General features: G+C 37.3%; 1 protein-coding gene across 5 annotated transcripts in view; it reads right to left on the reverse strand.

Moving 5' to 3' along the window:
• MTF2 (metal response element binding transcription factor 2) overlaps nt 1-21,187 on the reverse strand; it is a 57,310-nt gene extending 36,123 nt beyond the window's left edge. For 4 of the 5 annotated variants that reach the window (XR_004920809.2, XM_036103405.2, XM_078072750.1 and 1 more), the window contains exon 1: nt 20,891-21,186. Coding sequence is in view for 2 of the 5 variants with exons in the window: in XM_036103403.2 (XP_035959296.1) it covers nt 20,891-20,895 (5 nt within the window). In the remaining 3 variants the exon portion in view is untranslated. Of the gene's footprint in view, nt 1-20,890 lie in introns of all 5 variants that reach the window. The other variant, XM_036103404.2, reaches the window with a different exon arrangement.
• Between the last annotated feature and the right edge of the window lie 1,507 nt (nt 21,188-22,694).

Genomic DNA, 22,694 nt, shown 5'->3' on the forward strand with positions numbered 1-22,694 from the left:
TAACACTCAGCATCAATGATGAAAAATCTAATACTTCAGTAGAGGTATTTATTAAGAAATGAATAAATCACAGAGATAAAAGGTACAGAATAGGGAATACAGTCAATGATATTGTAATAGCAGGGTACAGCAACAGCTACACTTGTGGTGAGCAAAGCATAATGTATGAAGTTGTGGAATCGCTGCTGTACACCCAAAACTAATGTAATATTGTGTGTCAACTATAGGTCAATAAAAAAAAAACATAAAATAAAATCAGAAATGAAAAAGGAGACATTAAAACTGATACCACAGAAATACAAAGGATTACTATAAACAATTATAAACCAATAAACTGGACAACCTAAAAGAAATAAAGTCCTAGAAACATACAACCTACCAAAACTGAATCATGAAGAAACAGAAAATCTAAACATACCAATTACCAGTAAGGAGATTAAATCAGTAATCAAAAAACTCCCAAAAACAGAAGTCCAAAACCGGACATCTTCACTGGTGAATCCTACCAAACATTCAAAGAAGAATCTTCTCAAACTCTTCCAAAAAACAGAAAAATGAGAACACTTCCAAATTCATTGACGAGGTCAGTATTACCCTGATACTAAAACCAGACAAGGATGCTACAACAAAAGAAAATTACAGGGTAATATTCTTGATGAACACTGATGCAAAAATCCTCAACAAAATATTAGTAAACTGAATTCAATAATACTTTAAAAGAATCATACACCATGATTATGTGGGATTTATTTCACAGATGCAAGATGCTTCAACATCCACAAAAGTCAATGTGATACACCACATTAACAAAGAGAACAAAAATCATATGATCACAACAGATGCCGAAAAAGCATTTGACAAAAGTCAACATTCATTTGTAATAAAACTCTCACAAAGTGAGTATAGAGGGAACACACCTCAACATAATAAAGACCATTTATGACAAACCCACAGTTAACATAATACTCAGCAGTAAAAAGCTGAAAACTTTTCCTCTAAGATCAGAAACAAGACAAGGATGCCCTCTTTCACCTGTCTTCTTCAACACAGTATTGGAAGCAATAGCTGCAGCAATTAGCCCAAAGAAAGAAATGGAATCCAAATTAGAAAGGAAGAAGTAAACCTGTCACTATTTGCAGATGACATGATATTACACATAGAAAATCCCTAGGACTCCACCAAAAAACTGTTAGGACTAATAAATGAATTCAGTAAAGGTGCAGGATACAAAGTTAATATATGAAAATCTGTTGTATTTCTATACACTAATAATAAACTATCAGAAAGAAAAACTAACAATTCCATTTACAATAGCACCAAAAAAAAAAAAAAATTCCTAGGAATAAATTGAACCAAAGAGATGAAGTATCTGTACACTAAGACTGTAACGCTCAATGAAGGCAAATGAAGAAGACACAAATAAAGATAGTTCATACCCATGGACCGGAAGAATACTGCTAAAATGTCCATACTACCCAAAGCAATCTACATACACATTCAAATACAACCCCTATCAAAATTCTAATGGCATTCTTCAAAGAAAAAGAATAATCCTAGGGGCGCCTGGGGGGCTCAGTCGTTAAGCGTATGCTTTCGGCTTAGGTCATGATCCCAGGGTCCTGGGATCGAGCCCCGCATCGGCCTCCCTGCTCTGTGGGAAGCCTGCTTCTCCCTCTCCCATTCCCCCCACTTGTGTTCCCTCTCTCGTTGTGTCTCTGTCAAATAAATAGATAAAATCTTTAAAAAAAGAGAACAATCCTAAAACTTGTTTGGAACCACAAAAAGCCAGAATAGCCAAAGCGATCTTGAGAACAAGAACAAAGTTAGAGACACTGCACTTCCTGATTTCAAACTGTATTACAAAACTATAGTAATCAAAACAAGATGGTACTGGCATAAAAAGAGACACATACGTCAATGGAACAGAATAGAGCTCAGAAATAAATCCACACATATTTTTGTCAACTACTTTAAGACAAAGGTACTAAGAATATATCATGAGGGAAAGACGGTCTCTTCAATAAACGGTATTGGGAAAAACTGGACAACCACATGAAAAAGAATGGATTTGGACCACTATTTTATACCATTCACAAAAATTAACTTAAAAATGAATTAAAGATATGAACATAACACCTGAAACCATAAAACTTCTAGAAGAAACCACAGGCAGTAAGCTCCTTGATACCAGTCTTAGTGATGATTTTTTTTGGATTTGACACCAAAAGCAAAGGCAACAAAAGCAAAAATAAACAAGTGGAACTATATCAAAACTAAGCTTCTGCACAGCAAAGGAAACCATCAACAAAATGAAAAGGCGACCTACTGAATGGAAGAAAATATTTTCAAATCATGTGTTTGATAAGGGGTTAATAACCAAAATATGGGGGTGCCTGGGTGGCTCAGTAGGTTAAGTGTCTGCCTTTGGCTCAGGTCATGATTCCAGGATCCTGGGATCGAGCCCTGCATTGGGCTCTCTGCTCAGCAGGGAGCCTGCTTCTCCCTGTCCCTCTGCCCCTCTCCCCTGCTCAACCTCTCTCTCTTGCTCTGCTCTCTAATAAATAAAATCTTTTTTAAAAATGTTAAAAAATTCATACAACTCAATAACACAACAACAACAAAAATCTGATTAAGAAATGAGCAGAGCATCTGAACTGACATTTCTCCAAAGATATACAGATGGCCAAAAGGTACATAAAAAGATCTCAACATCACTAATAATCACAGAAATGCAAATCAAAACCACCATGAGATACCACCTTACACCTGTCAAAATGGCTATTATCAAAAACACAAGAAATAACAAGCATTGGCAAGATGTGGAGAAAAGGGAACTTTTGTGTACTGTTGCTGGGAATTTAAATTGGTGCAGCCACTATGGAAAACAGTATGGAGGTTCCTCAAAAAATTAAAAACAGAACTACCATACAGGGGTGCCTGGGTGGCTCAGTCGGTTTAAGTGTCTGCCTTCAGCTCAGGTCATGATCCCAGGGTTCTGGGATCGAGCCCCACATCGGGTCCCTTGCTCAGCAGGGAGCCTGCTTCTTCCTCTCCTGCTGCCACTCCCCCTGCTTGTGCTCTTTCACTGTCAAATAAATAGTCTCTTAAGAAAAAAAAAAAAAAGAACTACCATACAATCCAGCAATTCCACTTCTGAGTATTTATCCAAAGAAAACAAAAACACTAACTAGAGATATATACATCCCCACGTTCACTGCAGCATTATTTACAACAACCAAGATATGGAAACAACCTAGGTGTCCATCAATGGATAAATAAAGACAATTTAGTGTGTGTGTGTCTATACATACACACACACAATGGAATATTATTTAGCCATAAAAAAGAATGCAATCTTGCCATCTGTGACAACATGGATGGACTCTGAGGGCATTCTGCTAGGTGAAATAAGTCAGATAGAAAAAGACAAATACTGTACAATCTCACTTATATGTGGAATCTAATAAAACTACAACAACAAAAAAACCAAAGCTCGTAGATAGAGAAAAACGATGGGTGGTTGCCAGAGGTGAGGAACGGGAATGGGTTAAATGGATGAAAGGAAAAATACAAACTTATAAAATAAATAAGTCACAGGGATGTAATGTACACCATAGTGACTACAGTTAATCATACTGTTTTGCACATTTGAAAGTTGCTAAGAGTAAATCTTGAAAGTTCTTATCGCAAGGGAAAAAAATTTATAACTACGTATGGTGACAGATGTTAACTAAACTCACAGTGGTGATTATTTTGCAATTTATACAAATATCGAATCATTACACTGTATACCTGAAACTAAATAATGTTATGTGTCAATTATAGCTCAATTTTAAAAAGGAACAAAAAAAGGCACTGTAGTGAATACAGGGTCACATCAGGGATTGAAATAAGAAAAATCCTAGATGTCATTTTTATTTCATCAGTTGGATGTAAAACGTGGAGTACAGATCCTGGGGGGTGGGAGGGAAGACAAAAGTTAATAAATTGAGTATCCATCTCATGTTGGGGGGGGAGGAGAGAAGTAAAAGAAAAATTAAAAAAAAAAAACAAATCAATGAAAGAAAAGCATACAACAGAGAAAACCAATGGCACTAAAAATTGGTCCGCTGAAAAGACTGATAAAACTGCAAGTATCTGGGGAACACTTATCAGGAAATCTAGGAAGTAGTTGGATAAAAAGATGCACAGCTCAGAAAGAAAATCAGGTTTGGAAGTAAAGACTTGAAGTCAGGAAAATAGTGATGGTATTTGGAGCCCTGGATAGAAATGAGAAGAGAAATGGGATGAGAACTTTACTATAATAAAAGAGCAAAGTGAAGATTCTCTGCTCCTTCTCATGCTAAAACAAAAAGAAAAACCTTAAAATACACACCATCTTCAATCATACTAGAGTATACATGAAACTCCAAACCACAATATATGAAAACGGAAAGCAGCTGAAAGAATAATAAACACTGGTAAAATGGGGAAGATTAAACTTAAGCACCCAGCAGAAAAAAATGATGAGAAGCAACCCATTTGTCCCACAGAACCCCAAAAGACTGAAGAATTGGCGGCACCAAACTCAAAAGAGAGATGTCAGGTGAGCTCGAAGAATAGAGTAATATGCAAGTCTGTATAAAAGGACAGTTGGATCCCTAGTCACATCTTCTATCTGTGCTATCTGTATATCCTATCAGGAGATGGAAAGTTTATTCATTCAAAGAACTGAATCAAAGGAAACAAACACAAAGCACAGAGAGGAGAATAGCTGAAGTGCCTACTGAAAATGGGGTAAGTTTTCTTTATAAATACATTCAAGCCAATACATGAAAAAGAAATGAATAAATTTTAAAAAATCATTTTTCAACACCTAATAAATAAATGGATCTAGGTATTGAGTACCAGTGGCTTCTAAAAGCACAAGAGAAACAACCACTGTATGCCTCTTGGTGGGAGAACACATAACTATGAAGTAGTCATGCCAAAAAAAAAAAAAAAAAAAAAGCAAGCAATCTGGAATAATAAGCTTCTACATCTAGCCACCAATTTATAGAAAATGCAGAGAAATGATGTTCAACTGCACAATGGGGATGCAACTGGCAAAATCCAAGCTGGGAAATTTATATGTCAAATGACCTGGTTTCTTCCACAAATAATCTGCACCCAAAAAAAGGGTGGGTGGGGGGGTAACAAAGATTTAAAACATGTATTTTTAAAAGATGCTCAACATCCCTAATCAGGGAAATGCAAATCAAAACCACAGTGAGATATAACCTTAACATCTGTTAAAATGGCTAAAATAAAAAAAAAAACAACAAGAAATAACAAGTGTTGGGGAGGATGTGGAGAAAAGAAGCCCTCGTGCGCTGTTGGTAGGAACATAAACTGGTACAGCCACTGTGGAAACAGTATGGATGTTCCTCAAAAAACTAAAAATAGAAATACCATATGATCCAGTAATTCCACTACTATTTACTCAAAGAAAGCAAAAATACTAATTCAAAGATATACGTGTCCCTATGTTTACTGCAGCATTATTTATAATAGCAAGATATGGAAGCAACCCATGTCCATCAATAAATGAATCAATAAAAATGTGGTGTATATATACACAATGGAATATTACACAGCCATAAAAAGGTTGAGATTGTGCCATCTGAGACAACATGGATGGACCCCCAGGGTATTTTGCTAAGTGAAATAAGTCAGACAAAAAAAGACCATATGATTTCACTCATACATGGGAATGAAAGGAAAGGAAAAGGAAAAGGGAAAGGGAAAGGGAAAAGGAAAAGGAGGGAGGGAAGAAGAATCAGACCGGGGCATCTGGGGGGACTCAGTTGGTTAAGCCTCTAACTCCTGATTTTGGCTCAGGTCATGGTATCAGGGGTGTGAGACTGAGTCCTGCCTCCAGCTCCACACTGTGTGTGGAGCCTGCTTAAGATTCTCTCCTTCCTGGGGTGCCTGGGTGGCTCAGTTGGTTAAGTGTCCGACTCCTGGTTTTGGCTCAGTTCATGATCTCAGGATCCTGAGATCGAGCCCCACATCTGGCTCCGTGCTCAGCACGGAGTCTGCTGGAGATTCTCTCCCTCTCCTTCTCCCTCCCCCCCCTTCTCTTACCCCCACAAAAGAAAAAAAAAAGGAATCAGACCTATTAATACAGAGAAAAAACTGACAGTTGCCAGAGGGGAACAGTGGGGTTGGGCAAAATGGGTAAAGGGAAGTGGGAGATACAGGCTTCCAGTTAAGGAATAAATAAGTCATGGGAATAAAAGGCACAGCATAAGGACTACAGTCAATGATATTGTAATTGCAATATATCGGGACAGACCGTAGCTACACCTGTGGTAAACATACCATAATGTATAAACTTGTGTTACCACAAGTCTACGAAGATTTATCACCCAAACACACTCTCTTTGGGCCTAACAGAAGATACCAAAGAGAGGCAGTAAATCAAAAAGGCAGACATGAGGGGCACCTGGGTGGCTCAGTTGGTTAAGCATCCGCCTTCGTCATGATCTTGGGGTCCTGGGATCAAGCCCCAAGTCTCTGCTCAGTGGGGAGTCTGCTTCCCCCTCTGTGCTCTCCCTCTCTCTCTCTCAAATAAATATATAAAATCTTAAAAAAAAAAAAAAAAAAGGCAGACATGAGATGCAAAGGAATCAACAGGGGAGATACAAAGGAATTCCCAGGGTGACTATGAAGTCGAGCCCCAAGACTAAATCTGTGCAGTTAAGTCTAGAGAGCAAGTCCAGATTAGAGAAGAACTCTAGAAGAGCTCCAGGAGAGTATCTCTAAGAAAAATAAATGTAACTTCTAAATTATAGGACAGATGGACAGTGTGGAAAAGTACGCTGCAAGACATTTTACAGAACAGTGGAAAGATGTGTGAAGATTTCAATGTTCAAAGAAAACTAAGCACGTTCTATTTTTTTAATGAGGCAAATTTTAAATCCGGTTGTGTAAGAAAGAAATGTAATCCCAGAAATAATAGCTAAAACAGCTAACAAATGTTTAGCACTGTTCTAAGAATTCTGCATGTAATAACTCATTTAACCCTCACCCATTACTTTGCCATATCAATATTCTCTCAATATATCAATGTTTATATAATCATACCAAGGAAATTTTTTATATAAGCATATTAAAAGAAGAGAAGAAGGTATCAGAGAAATTTCTCATCTAACATTATTGAAAAAAAGTCCAAAATTGATGAAACAACACAATGTTTACTCAGAAATATAAAGAAACAGCTAAGAGTTAAAAAGCAGTTGCCTCTAAGAAAAGTAGAGGGAACATATTTAAAAAACCCACATCTTTTTAGAATTTTATAACTAGAACTTGATGTTTCACACTCTTAGAAAGCACTATTTTAATTAAAAAAAAAATTAACTACTTACTAAGTGAAATGGTGCTCTAATACCAAGTAAACTAGGGGGCTTTTTCACAGAACTACCTTGGAAGCTTTGGTATGTTAAGACAAACTTTATAATTTTTCCCTAACATTAGACCACAGGAACTCCCCACTCCCTCCCCCTGAATCAGCTCAAGTAACTACAGTTTTAAGGCAGTGGTTCTCAAGTAATCAAGTCCACAGACCCGTGCCAATCTACAGTAAAGTAAGAAAAACAAGGACAATATATTGAGTTAAAATTAAACAACTTAAGCTATTCCATACTTTGAGAGCACACCCTTTGTACACTCTTAATACCTTTTCTTTAGTGAAATGAAGGTAGTAAGTGGCAGTTTTTAAAAACATTCTTACTGGGTGCTTGGGCGGCTTAGTCGGTTAAGTGTCTGCCTTCGGCTCAGGTCATGATCCCAGGGTGCTGGAATCAAGCCCCACATCAGGCTCCCTGCTCTCTGGGAAGCCTACTTCTCCCTCTCCCTCTGCATGCCGCTCCCTCTGCTTGTGCTCTCTCTCTCTCTCTCTGTCAAATAAATAAATAAAATCTTAAAAAAAAAAAAATTCTTACTTTCCAAAATAAAAGCTGGCAACCCTACGTCAGTACACTATCTCCATTCTGCCAAAGACAGTTAATGGTTCATGAAAGACAAATCAGATAATCTTTGGAAAACTCTTAATGGAATGACAGGCAAAAAAAATCCTCTGAGGGAAGAAGTCACCACAGAAATAAAAAAGATAACGCAGAGGAAGAGTATCATAAAAAAAAAAAAAACAAGGAACGACAACAAAGAAAAAGGAGGTAGGAGTATGTACCTAACAGGTTAAGTAAAATGAGTAATATACACTGTTTACTGAAGTTAACAATTCCAAAGTCACCTACAACCAGAGTTCAAACGCCAGACCATGCAGGGTTTAGAAGCAAAGACTAACAGGTTGAGTTTAGCTTACTTTTCTAAAACTTAAGCTTCTTAAGGAAGTCAAAGGGGGTTTTGGGGTGGGAAATATCTGAACATTACTATAAGCTGTTGCTACAAGAATGAAGAAATTGTTGAAACTAAAGGAAAAATAACCTAACCATAAACATTCATAATCTAAGAAACCTACTCTCTTACCTGCATACACTGATGATTAAGTCTGAATCTTCTGTGTAACATGTATGTTAAAAGCTGAATCAAACAATGTTTTAGAAATGTATTACCTAAATGACTCCATGTACACAAATGGGATTTGCATTTCAAATTACAACTGAAAGAAAAACTTTTCTTAGTGTCTGCCACAAAGAGGTACTTAGTAATTGTCTCTTGAATAAATCAGTGAAAGCCTATACTTAACAATATACACATTAGTAAATAAGTCCTCCATCACATCAAGAATGTGAATGCACACATTATACTACGAATCCTATGAATACATATATTCTACTACACACAGCTCCAAATTTGTTCATGTGTTTAAATATAGAAATAAAAAGCCAAAAAGTTTTCTAAAATTGTACTTAATTTCATTTCACTTGAAGATTGAAACTAAAAGCAGCAGCAAACTAGCAGAGTCTCCACCTGGACCTCAAGTTCAGCCTGAAACCTCTAGAATTAAAAATAGTTTAGCCACCTAACAGGTCAGGCAATGACAAAGATGTTTACACTTTCAGAGAGTGTGGCTTTAGCTCTCTTCATGAAATTATAGAAAATATATCTAAATACCTTAAAATTTATGATAAAATTTCAGTTTTATAGAACATTTCTGTATATTTAGGCTTTTGCAACAAGCATACAGTATTTTTGTGATCACAAAAATTTTTATGAACTATAAAAAAAGATTATACCTTTTTTAAAAGATTTTATTTGTTTATTTGAGAGATCAAGAGAGCATGAGCAAGGGGAAGGGGCAAAGGGAGAGAGAGAAAACAGACTCCCCGCTGAGCAGGGAACCCACCGTGGGTCTCCATCCCAGGACCCTGGTCATAACCTGAGCCAAAGTCATATGCTTAACCAACTGGGCCACCCAGGCGCCCCAGAAAATATTTTAACTTTTAAAAAATTATAAATGACACTGTTAGATATAACGTATCAAATATTTTCAGAATGGCAAAGAAATACCATTTGGAGACAGTATTGGATTTCAAGAATGTATTGGATTAAAAAGATAACTGGTTAAGTCTATTCAACACAATATCCACAGTCATCTAAACTATTTGTGCAAATGGAAAACACAGTGTCTTCACAATGAGAATTTAATACTAGCTAATAATATTAGTTTGCAGATTCTTGATGATATATTAGTTGTGAGATGACTAGTTAACTTGTATATGTGATGGATAGCAGGTAACTACAGATTTAAAACACCAAAACCAACAATGCTAATAATATACATAAAAACCATAGATAACTGCAAATATTCATGTCTACAACTGGTAAGGTTGATTACAATACATATATGAAACTACACTATCAATTCAGGAGAAAATGAACTGAATGGAAAGTTCAGAATTTTCATTATAATACTGCAGAATTTGGTCCTAAGACCAGGGAGGAAGAAATAATAAAATTGAGGTATCCTTACTTCAAGCCACTAACTCTGCCCCAGAGTTTAAGTTCCAATTCCTAAAAGTATGAACTGGATCTTAGGTAGCAGAGCAGACAGATTAAAAGGGCTTAAAAATAAGATCACCTTACTACATAGTGTTTTAACTTTCTCAAGAGCAATCACATCTCATTTTCTCCTAATTACAATGTCAGAAGATAGGGGAGAATATTATTCCCTTTAACCAATAAGAAATATTCAACTCAGAAATGAAATCACTCTCTTGAAGTTCTAAAAATGTCAAGTAATGCTTGATTACATCCCCAAACTCTTGACTCTTAATATATGGTAAACTCCAGCAAGCCACATTGTCTTTTAGACAAAGTTATTCTCGGTATTTGTCATTTGGGATCCCAATTATGAACTGGTCATAAAAAATAGTGTAAGGCCAGAAATATTGTCAGACTTTAACATGTGGTGAAATGAGATTTGTTGCCATTATCAAGCCTCTCATCCATAGTAATATTTAGCCACAAGGCTTTTACTGGCCTAATTTAAGTCTACCAGTAATGAAAGGCATTTCTAGAGATGATTCAACTTCATTACGTTTCCCAGGATAGGAATAGCTGGCTGCCCCTGATTTTGACACAAAAACTCAAGGACATCTGTCTCTATTTTTTCAAAGCTCTGAACTGACAGATGAACTTTGTCCCATATAGCCACAAGACTTATACCCAGCAGATTTAACATTAATATTACTGCCTAATGTATAGTCCAAATTCTCCATTTGACACAAAAATGTTCTTTATAAAGTTTTTTCAAAATCTAGGATCCAGTCAAAATTCACACATTGTATCCTGTCATGTCTCTTCCCTTTCCTTTAATCTCAACTGTATCCTTGTTTCATTTTAACAGGTATTTTTTGAAGCCAACTATCTTCTCACTTCTAAGCTGAATGATAACATGCTATACATTCTGGATTTGTCTTATTGTTTCCTCATGATTAAAGTCAGGTTAAACAGTTTTAGGAAAAACACTAAACTGATGATGCTGTGTGTTTGTTTTGTGTGTGGGTGTGTGACTCCTTCAAAATACTGCACACTCCACAAAGGCAGTATAAATGGCTATGTTGTTCAACAATGTATTTCCAGCATCTAAGACAATGTCCCACATAGGAAGTCCTTAATAATATTTGTTGAACAAATAAGAGAACGAATTCTCCATAGCATATTTTCTTCAAGAGGGTCAACCAACAGATATTTGTTGATGTTAACTTATGCGTAAGAGATAATGTTGTTAGGATCCAAAAGTATATTATGAGAATGTTTTGAAATTTAGTATAAATCTATTTTCAGCAATAGGTAAGTGCTTTATTTTTGTTCTGTCTCAAGTTTTTATTTAAATTTTAGTTAGTTAACATAATAGTATATTAGTTTCTAGAATTTAGTGATTCATCACTTACATATAACACCCAGTGCTCATCACAGCAAGTACCCCCCAACCCTGCCCCTCCAGCAACCCAGTTTGTTCTCTATAGCTAAGAGTCTGTTTTATGGTTTGCATCTCTCACTTTTTTTCTATGTTCATCTGTTTTGTTTCCTAGATTCCTCATTTGAGTGAAATCATGTGCTATTTGTCTTTCACGGACTGACTTATTTTGCTTAGCATAATACCCTCTACCTCCATTCACATCGTTGCAAATGGCAAGATTTCATTCTTTCTCATGGCTGAGTAATATCCCATTGTGTATCCATTCATCAGTTGATGGATATTTGGGCTCTTTCCATAATTTGGCTATTGTTGATGCTGCTATAAACATCAGAGTGCATGTGTCCCTTCGAATCAGTGGTTTTGTATCCTTTGGGTAATACCTAGTAGTGCAATTGCTGGATCTTAAAGTAGTTCTATTTTTATTTTAAAGATTTTATTTAGGGGCACCTGGGTGGCTCAGTTGGTTAAGCGACTGCCTTCGGCTCAGGTCATGATCCTGGAGTCCCAGGATCGAGTCCCACATCGGGCTCCCTGCTCAGCGGGGAGTCTGCTTCTCCTTCTCCTGCTCCCCCATCTTGTGCTCTCTCTCTCTCTCACTCTCTCAAATAAATAAAGAAAATCTTTAAAAAAAAAAAAAAAGATTTTATTTATTTATTTGACAGAGAGAGAGAGATAGCGAGAGAGGGAACACAAGCAGGGGGAGTGGGAGAGGAAGAAGCAGGCTTCCCGCTGAGCAGAGAGCCAGATGTGGGGTTCGATCCCAGGACCCCGGGATCATGACCTGAGCCGAAGGCAGATGCCTAACGACTGAGCCACCCGGATGCCCCCAGGTAGTTCTATTTTTAGCTTTCTGAAGAACCTCCATACTGTTTTCCAGAGTGGCTGCACCAGTTTGCATTCCCACCAGCAGTGTAAGAGGGTTCCCCTTTCTCTGCATCCTTGCCAACATCTGTTGTTTCCTGGACTATTAATTTTAGCCATCTGACAGGTTGTGAGGTGGTATTTTATTGTAGTTTTGATTTGAATTTCCCGGATGACGAATGATGTTGAGCATCTTTTCATGTGTCTGTTAGCCATCTGTATTCCTTCTTTGGAAAAATGTCTATTCATGTCTTCTCATTTCTTAACTGGATTGTTTTTTTAGGTATTGAGTTCGATAAGTTCTTTATAGATTTTGGATACTAACTCTTCATTAGGTATGTCTCTTGCAAATACCTTGTCCCATTCTGAAGGTTGCCCTTTAGTTTTGCTGATTGTTTTCCAGTAGGTAAGTACTCTGATCTTAACCAGAGTTGCATAAAGTGCTGTCTACCTAATGGAGAATTTGCGAATTGCTATCAAAAAGTCCTCAGATAGTCAACAGAGGGGTTCAAGCACTCATAAAAGATTAAATTAATGTTGAGGACAGGAGGAAATGACACTCTTCTCAATGAAAATTGGTTTATTTTGTTCCTGTATGTTTAGAGCATCTTAGTATTAGAAAACTAATTCTAAACAAAAACCAGAAACAAAACAAAACAAAAAACTCTCCTAGGAACAGTAAAGTGGTACATGTGCCAGCCACTCCTCCTCAGAGAGCTGGAAGTTCAAAATGATTAAGATCTGGTCTCCTGGCCTCTGGGAACTTGAAATCAGGAGAAAGTCGACACTTAACATATTTTTCAAAAAGCTAAGGTGCCACACCGAGACATACATGCACAAAGTTATTAATGCACAACAAAAAGTTCTTTTCTTTTAAAAAAATCATTTTTGTTATGTAGAAACCTTCAGAAACAGGAACTTGGTGGAAAGTCTGTTGGGTCATTCAACTTCTTCACTCAAAAGGTAGGGTTTTATTTCAGAGAAAACAGAAGCTACAAACATGAAATTCCTCAACTTTCTCCCCACTCATCCTTCCCCTAAACCTATTCACAAAAGCATGTACCTAATTCACTTCTTTTTTTTTACCATTTTATTTTTTATTTTTTTATTATGTTATGTTAGTCATCATACATTACATCGTTAGCTTTTGATGTAGTGTTCCATGATTCATTGTTTGCGTATAACACCCAGTGCTCCATTCAGTACGTGCCCTCCTTAATACCCATCACCAGGCTAACCCAGCCCCCCATCCCCCTCCCCTCTAGAACCCTGTTTGTTTCTCAGAGTCCATAGTCTCTCATGGTTCGTCTCCCCCTCCGATTTCCCCCCCTTCATTTTTCCCTTCCTACTATCTTCTTCTTTTTTTTTTAACATACAATGTATTATTTGTTTCAGAGGTACAGGTCTGTGATTCATCAGTCTTACACAACTCACAGTGCTCACCTAATTCACTTCTGTAAAGAAGACATGCCTCTTCTTCTCTCCAGTATTAGAGAGTAATCTCACATTATCAATTACCTCCTTTCCTTTCTTTTATAATTTTTTTATTATGTTATGTTAATCACCATACATCATTAGTTTTTGATGTAGTGTTCCCTGATTCATTGTTTGCATATAATTTTTTATTTTAAATCTTAACTTTGCTTGATGCAAATCTGCCATAACCAAAATCAAATTAAAAACAAAAACAACAGTCCTTACAAATTATTTCTACATTTTTCTCATTATTTCACCAATAAACTTAAAAAAGTACATTCCACTTAATCCATTACAAATTGACTGTCCTGATTACTTTTAACAATTCCATCAAAGACCTCCAAATGACCAAATACCAGACAATGCTCTAATTTCAGTTCTCACCATACTCCATCTTTGTGTAATAACTGATGGTCATGACCTTTTTCTTGAAATTCACTTTCTTTGGTTTCTGAGATACCTATCACCTATAGTAAGTGACTCTTCTCCCACCTTTCTGAGGTTTCCGTACTGATTTTTCCTGCCCTGCCAACCCTTTAATGTTGGGAGTGGTCTAGGGTTCCCTTCTTTTGTCCTACATGTTCTGCTTGTCTTAAATAGTCATATTCTCCTAATGCTTCACTTAATTTTTTCAAAAAGATTTTATTTATTTTGAGAGAGAGAGCGTGAGAGTGAGATAGAGGATGAGCAGGGGAGAGGGGGAAGCAGACTCCCTGCTGAGCAGGGCGCCAACTGGGGACTCAACCCAAGGATGCTCAACCGAATGAGCCACCCAGGTGCCCTGCCTCACTTAATTTTTACTTATTACCAATTTCTACATCTCTAGCCCCATCCTGTCTTACAAGCTTCAGACCCTAACTGCCAATTTCCCACTAGCTATCTCAACCTGGATCCTCCCAGAACCTTTAACTTAACAAAACTGACATTTTCTTCAAATTCCTCCCCTTTCTCCAGTTAATGCCACTCCTAAGTTAATGCCATTACTGTCTCATGAGTTCTTAATCTAAAAGTATTATTTGATTCTTCCCTCTTCCTTGATGCCCCAAATATTCACCAAGTCCTAATTATTCCTTAAAGATCACCTCTCAAAAATCTCCTACAACCACTGCCTTATTTCAGGTCATTATCAGCTCAGCTCTTGCCTGCACTACCAACATATACTTCCCTAATTGATCTTCCTGCTACCAACCCATCCTTTAATTAATGCACTTTCAATTTGCAGTATGGAAAACCTGTTTCAATTACTCCTTTGCCTAAACAGCTCCAATTGGTTGGAACTACTGCCTAGAGAAGTCATTAACTAAAGGACAATTTTCACATTTTAACTCTGAAATGTAGATCTGTGTTATAACTGGTGATATAATCACCAACTAGCCAGGCAGCATGAGCAAAGTACTCCTCAGTGGCAATGCATATGAATACACTAAGAGCACCAGCATCAAAACATAGAGAATTGGTGTTCACAGCCAATGGGGAGGAAATATGAAAGAAAATACTGAGACACCTTTTATCCATACAGAAACCAAATGGTTGTGAGAGAAGGTGGGTAGTAAATGAGACATGTTCAGCTGGTTTCCCAAAGTGAGAATCAAGAGTAGACCTGCTATAGTTAACAATAAATCTGCAATAGAGCCCAGCACCAATTTTTATATAATTACTTTAATTCTCATACAGATTAGCTTAAGAAATACTGTCACCAATACTCGAGATGACACAAAATTGACACTGTGAGGAAACTATGATACAAAACCAAAAAAATTATTCAGAATCCACACACACACAAACCCTACTAGAATAAACCAGATTAGCAAAGTTGCAGAATACAAGATTAATATACAACAATCAATGCATTTCTTTTTTTTTTTTTAAAGATTTTATTTATTTATTCATGAGAGACAGAGAGAGAGAGAGAGGCAGAGGGAGAAGCAGGCTCCCAAGGAGCAGGGAGCCCGATGCGGGACTCGATCCCAGGACCCTGAGATCATGACCCAAGCTGAAGGCAGACACTTAACCATCTGAGCCACCCAGGTGCCCCCAAATGCATTTCTATATGCTACTAATGAATAATCTGAAAATGAAATTAAGGAAAAAATTTCATCTGCAATAGCACCAAAAAAGAACAAAATACTTAGGAATAAATTTAACAACAACAAAAAAATGTAAGGCTTGTACAATGAAAACTACATAACAGAGAAAGCAATTAAATAAAACCTACGTAATTGGAAAAAAGATATCCCATGTTTCTGGATGTTAACATTTTTAAGACGGCAACTTTTCCCAAATCGATCTACAGATTCATTACAATATCTATCAAAATCCCAGCTGCGCTTGCAAAAATTGACAGACTACTCCTAAAATTCATATAGAAGAAAAAGAAATCCAGAATACCCATATAACACTGAAAAAGAAAACCAAAGGACTCATACTTCCCCATTTCAAAAGTTAATACAAAGTAACAGTAATCGAGACATTATTATGCAGGCATAAGGACACATAAATGGAATAAAATTGAGAATCTGGAAACAAATCCTTTCATTTATGTTCAACTGATCTTTGAAAAGACTGTCAAAACAATTCAATGGGAAAGAAGAGTCTTTTTAACAAATGGTTCAGGGAAATTGGTATTCACACCTAAAATAAATGAAACTGGACACCTACCTCACACCACATACAAAAATTAACTCAAAATGGGCCACAAACTAAATGTAAGAGCTGAAATTATATAATTCTTAGGAAAAAAAGAGGAGTAAATCTGTGTCACCCTGTGTTAGGCAACATTTTCTTAGATATGACATCAAAAGCACAAGCCCCGCATCCGCATCTGGCTCCCTGCTTCTCCCTCTCCCTCTGCCTGGTGCTCCCCCTGCTTGTGCTCTCTCTGTCAAATAAATAAAATCTTAAAAAAAAAAAAAAAAAGCATAGGCAAAACAAGAAAAAGGATAAATTAGACTTCATCAAAATTAAAGACTTTTGTGCATCACAGGACATCATCAAGTGAAGGAACAACCCCACGAACAGGAGAAAATAATTGCAAACCACACACGTGATAAGGGACTTATATCCAAACCACATAAACAATGCTTACAACTCAACAGTGAAAACATAAATAATCCAATTTTTTAAATGGGCAAAGGACCTGAATAGACAGTTCTCCAAAGAAGGTATACAAAAGGCCAATAACTACATGGAAAAGATGCTCAACATCATTAGTCATCAGGATAATGCAAATCAAAACCAGAATGAGATACCACTGCACACCCACTAGGATGCTTATAACCAAAAAGACAAATATTGGTAAGGATGTAGAGAAACTGAACCCTCATAATTGCTGATGAGACTGTAAAAAGGTGCAGGCTCTTTGGAAAACAGTTTGGCAGTTTCTCGAAATGTTAAATACAGAGGTGTCATCTGACCCCGCAATTCCACTCCTGGATATGTATCCAAGAGAAATGAACCACACGTCCACACAAATCCTGTAAATGAACATTCACTGCAAATAAAAAACTATTAACAGCAGAAAGTGGAAACAACCAAATGCCCATCAACTGATGAATGGATTAACAAAATGAAATATATATCCATATAATGAAACATATTTTGGCCAAAAAAAGGGAATGATACATGCTATAACATGGATGTACCTGAAAACATTATGCTAAGCGAAAAAAGACACAAAAGGCCATATATTATATGGTTCCATTTATGTGAAATGTCCAGGATAGGCAAAATATAAACACAGAAGATGGTTAGTGGTTGCCAGGGGTAGTGGGAGGGAATAATGGAAAGTGACTGCTAATGGTTACAGATTTTCATTTTGGGCTGATGAAAATGTTCTGAAATTGGATAATGGTGATGGTTGCACAACTCTGTGAATATACTAAAGAAATCAGTAAATTGTACCTTAAAAGGGTACAAACGTGAGTTACATACATATAAATGACATATGCATTACCTCAATAAAGTTATTATTTAAAAGTATACAGTTAATATATGTAAATTTTACCTAAAAAGCTTTTTAAAATAACAAAAACAATGGAGAGGAGTGGAGAATGCATAGAGATACAGTTGAAACAAGCATAGATACAAAAAAGTTTATTATACTATTCTGTTCACTTTGTATATATTTCTAAATTTTCCTTAATAAAAAGGTTTTTTAACTGATGTATTAAAAAAACAAGTAATTTTTTAAAAAATAACAAAGTAATCTACTTTCTTAACATCCATTTTTGCTGTTGTTTGACAAAGGAAACAGAATCATATATTAAAAGATCAGAGAAGGGGCACCTGGGTGGCTCAGTCGGATTAAGCCTCTGACTTGGCTCAGGTCATGATCAGGGTCCTGGTAGGGAGCCCTGAGTTGGGTTCCACACTCAGTGGGGAGTCTGCTTCTCCCTCTCCCTCTGTTGCATCTCCCCCCACTCCCATCTCATCCCCTCATGCTCGAGCGCAAATAAATAAAATCTTAAAAAAATAATAAAAGATCAGAGAAGTTGCTACCTTCTTCATTCTTTTGCAGAGATATGACAGAAGACTAGGTATGAGGCAAAAATGAAGAATACTTCATCTTAAAAATGTACAAAGAGAATTTCAATCCTTAGGTCCAAGATATTTCCTTACCCTTGGGTTCCCGTGGTTTCCATGGTTATTAGATGTGACAATTCCTAATAAATGGATACAATAACCCCTAATACTATGCTGTCTAATACAGGAGCCACTAGCTACATATGGCCATTTAAAACTTAAGTTTCAATGAGTTGAATTAAATTATAAATCCAGTTCTCAGTCACACCAGCTACATGTGTAGTGTTCAGCATCCACATGCAGCTTTGGCTACCATATTGGATAGAGCAGATACAGATCACTGCCATCCGTGCAGAAAGTTCTACTGAATAGCACTACACCAATACATAAAAAATACCCACAGAGAAACTTCTACATTCTAATTTAGGGTTGTTATACTGCATTTTACTGCAATAAACAAATCCTGAAAAACAAGGAAAACAAAGCATAAAAATATCAACCAAAGAATATCATTCATGGAAGTTCAGACTAACCAAAACAGCAGTTAAATTTTACCTTCCGAACCACCCAGCTACAGATGTTGGCCATGACAACTCCTCAGGGGCAAATTTCCCTATCTGTTAAAATAGATTATTACTGTATCACCAGTTTCCTAAAGTCAGATATGAAGATTATGCTGAAATAAGAATAAAGCAAATTACCCTTTCAGTCAAGGATCTAATGAAAGGTATATTTATAAATCAATGACATCAAAGAATTTATGACCCATAGCAAAATACACAGAATAAAATCCCTTTCCAAACTGAGCTTTGAGGCAACCAGCATAATTAAAAAGATCATTAAATATATTTTGTTTCATCTAGAAAAAAAGTTTAACCAGATGATTTCTATACTTCTAGTTCTAAAATTGTGTGTGCATTTCATCCTGATTAGGTATAGATTTCCGTTAATGCCATTAACACGAATATGCAGCATCAGGAAACAGGTGCACTCTTAATTCAAATATTTTAGAATATTTTTAGCACTTAAAAAAAAACTGAAGGTGAGCAAACAAAATGTGAATTCGAATATATTTTTATATTTAGGAACCTAAAAAAACAAAAATAGAATTTCACCTTGTATTCCCTCTCAAGCTATCACTGCAAATGGTTGGAGTGTGAATAACATTCTAAATATCAAGAATGGAATGCTCTATGTTAAAGAAATTTAAAATCTTTCCTTGCCAAAACTACTGGGCACCTAAAGCTGTTAGTCAAAATGGCTCCATGTAAAGCATTTTCAAACCTTTGAAAAGGTCACTTAAGAATGTAAGTACATTTTACTTTACCCTCATAAAATACTTTCAGATTCAGTCTTTGCAATCTACTGCCCAAAACAAAACAAAAAAGGAATTCTCAAGAAAAAATGAAAACATGGAAATTGAAGCCAGCGTGTAGGCAACGTATACAGAAGAGTCACATGGAATCGATGTTGAAGGAGAAAGTTACTACTACCGGAGCATCTGGAGTCAAATTAAATCGGGCACTATTTACATATTTCTAGTTCTGTACTGACCTCACATGGTGCTTTCTGACGTTATACACAGGCCTGCCTAGGTCTGCATATTTTTATTTGTAAACAGTTCTAACTTTTAACATTTAACATTAATTATTTATTAATGTTAATTAACATTAACAAAGTTAAATGTTCTAAAGAATAGAATAACATTCCATATCCCTTTTTCCATTGTTCACGAACCCTCTCTGTTCGTCAAATCACCCCGATAAATCCATCTGTTCCCTCTAGTTGCTTCCAAAGAAAAATTCTAGCAACCAAAGACACCAGATTGTAAAACACACACTCAGAGTTAAGAGTTCTGGCACTACCAAAATATGTTAAGAAATCTTGGCAAATCAGTTAAAATCCCTTGAACCGTAATTACCTCAGTTGTAAAAATGAATAATACATATCTACATCCGAGGAGGGATGAGTTAGATTTCATTGTGCGCTCCAAATATAAGGTGTCTCTCTGCCATCTCACTTTCCCTCCCTTCTCCCCTTTAAAGCTTTCAGGGTTTGCTTCCAGGCTCCACTTAAGTGTTTCCCTTATCCACGTACTCCATCCTGCCCTTCCACTCTAGCCCCTTACTCCAATTCCATACAATTCCACCACCCTCTGGTTCCAAGCTGCTACTTCCCTTTGCGCCCCCTAAGGTCCCAGGCAGCCCCTTCACTCAGCTCCCCACGTCTCCCCTCAGTCCGCATTTCCTAACGGCTCCTCCCCTCGGTTCCCCACCCCCTCATCACCAGGTTCATCCTGCCCCTCCAACCGTCTCCCGCCCCCAGGTTCCTTCCTGCCCCTCCAAACACAGCTTCCCCGTCTCAACGTTTCATCTTGGTCCTCCAACCGACTTCCCCAATGCCTTGCTCGCTCCCTATTTTCTCCAAAACCTAAATGACTACTCCATTCTATCCATTCTTTTCAACATATACATAAATGCAAGGGACCCACATACACACACTGGAGATCCCACCCCCACTTCGATCCTCCATCTTTCCCTTTTATACTTGCTTCCATTCTTCCTTCTCCCCCCCCCGCCCCCACCTCCTCCGGAAGAGCCTGGTTCCCAAGCCAAGGTCTCTCACCTCATTCGGTCACTTCAGTGGTGCCAACCGCTTCATACAGGAAAAAACAACCAATCACGTCCCCTTGGGCGCTTCCTCTGCGAGTCCAAGCACTACTGGGCACCCGCCCCACCGGGCACCCCGAACACGCACACGCACAAACCGAGGTCCTGGGGATGAGGGTTGAGAGTAGAGTGAGCCTTCTTACACCGGCCTCAAACACAGCCCACTTCGCTACAGCCCTTCGCCATTTTGGTTTCCCGCGGACTGCCGGTGCATTCTGGGAGCGCGGAGCGACTCCGGTGCCGAATGGCAGCTCTCCAGGGCTGCGAGGGGGCGGGGACTGTGCAGCGAGCGCGGAAGAACACCGCGCTCTGCGTCTCTGGCCGAAGCTGAACAAAGAAGGACTCTTTAACGTAGCGGTGGGGATAAGTCCTTCCGCCGCCGGCGCTAACACAATAGTGATCGCTGCTCTCCTGGCCGACGGATGTGTTAGTGCTGTTTCTCTCATAAAGGAAGGCGTCGTGTCCAGTCTGCGCTATGCTTTTTTTTTTTTTTCCAGAAAAATGCGACAGTGCTCTCTACATCTTGTCTTGCCGATTGACTTTCATTACCTTAGATAAAGCACGTTTCTTCTATCTTCACCTTGAGGCCTGCTGTTCGAATTTCCTTCAGCGAGGAGACCCTGGATGTCAGAATTAAATTTTGCTCTGCGATTATTATCCAGTCCCAAATTCCTTATCAGGAGCTCCTTGCATAGAAGATTTTCGGACATTTTATTCCTTGACAGTGAAAGGTTTTTCTGTGTATCTGCTTTGCAATCATTCCTAATTGTAATGAAATCTGAGAATAATCCCGTGCAAGGTGATTTATTTTAGGAATACAGAACTTTTTTCATATTAGGGCAGACCCTTAGCCTGCCAATATACTGCTGCAGACCGGAAGTCCAAGTGACAAACCGGAAGTGCATGCTTGTCTCTGACTTATGCTTAGATACAACCCAACTCCTCTTATAGCCACCTGGGGTACCTTTGTTTATAACTTCGTCAAAATATTTTTTAAATTATTTTATGGTTTTTTCTCATTACATAACAGATAATTAATACAAGGATAAATTAATACATGTTTTTTTCTCTCTGAAAAAGTACATCTTGGGCCTAAACTCACTTTGTTCATATTTCAAAAGGGCTTCCCCAGCCCATAATCTCAGAATTTGGCAAATAAATATTCATTCTATCCACATCTTTCAATATTTTAAATAATTTAGTCATACTCTTCCACTCCTTTGCTTCTCCTAATAATTCTAATCGAATTTAATGCTGTCTTACTATGTTCTCTATCTGCTACCTTGCAAGTTCCACTTTCTCTGAATTCTATTATAAAGTACTTTCTCATAAATTCCTCTTCCATGCCCTTAATACTTTTGATTGAGAAGAGTTTTGACTTAAAAAAAGTAGATACAGTCCAAAAATGGATAAAGATATTACACAAACAGTTATATCTGCTGTGCAGCAAAGCCTAATCACAGAACATAAGTTCTGGAGAACATTTGGTCTAAGTTCTCCTCAGTGTTTCTCTCAAGGGGTGATCAAGCCACAACTTCAACAACTTCAGTAGTTCAAAACTCAGAGACCGTCATTTCAATTTCATAAATGCTAGTAATTAGAAAATTCTTCCATCTATAAATGTACAATCTGCCTTCTTATGATTCCCATTTACTGGTCTAACTTTTGTCCTCTTTAGCCACATGAAAGTATTCTAATCCCTTATACATTACAGAAGCAATGATGCCTATTAAAAAAAAAGCTTGTCGTTTTTCTTTTTA

Source organism: Halichoerus grypus, chromosome 5 (genome assembly GCF_964656455.1).
Source record: "Halichoerus grypus chromosome 5, mHalGry1.hap1.1, whole genome shotgun sequence".
Taxonomy (NCBI): domain Eukaryota; kingdom Metazoa; phylum Chordata; class Mammalia; order Carnivora; family Phocidae; genus Halichoerus; species Halichoerus grypus.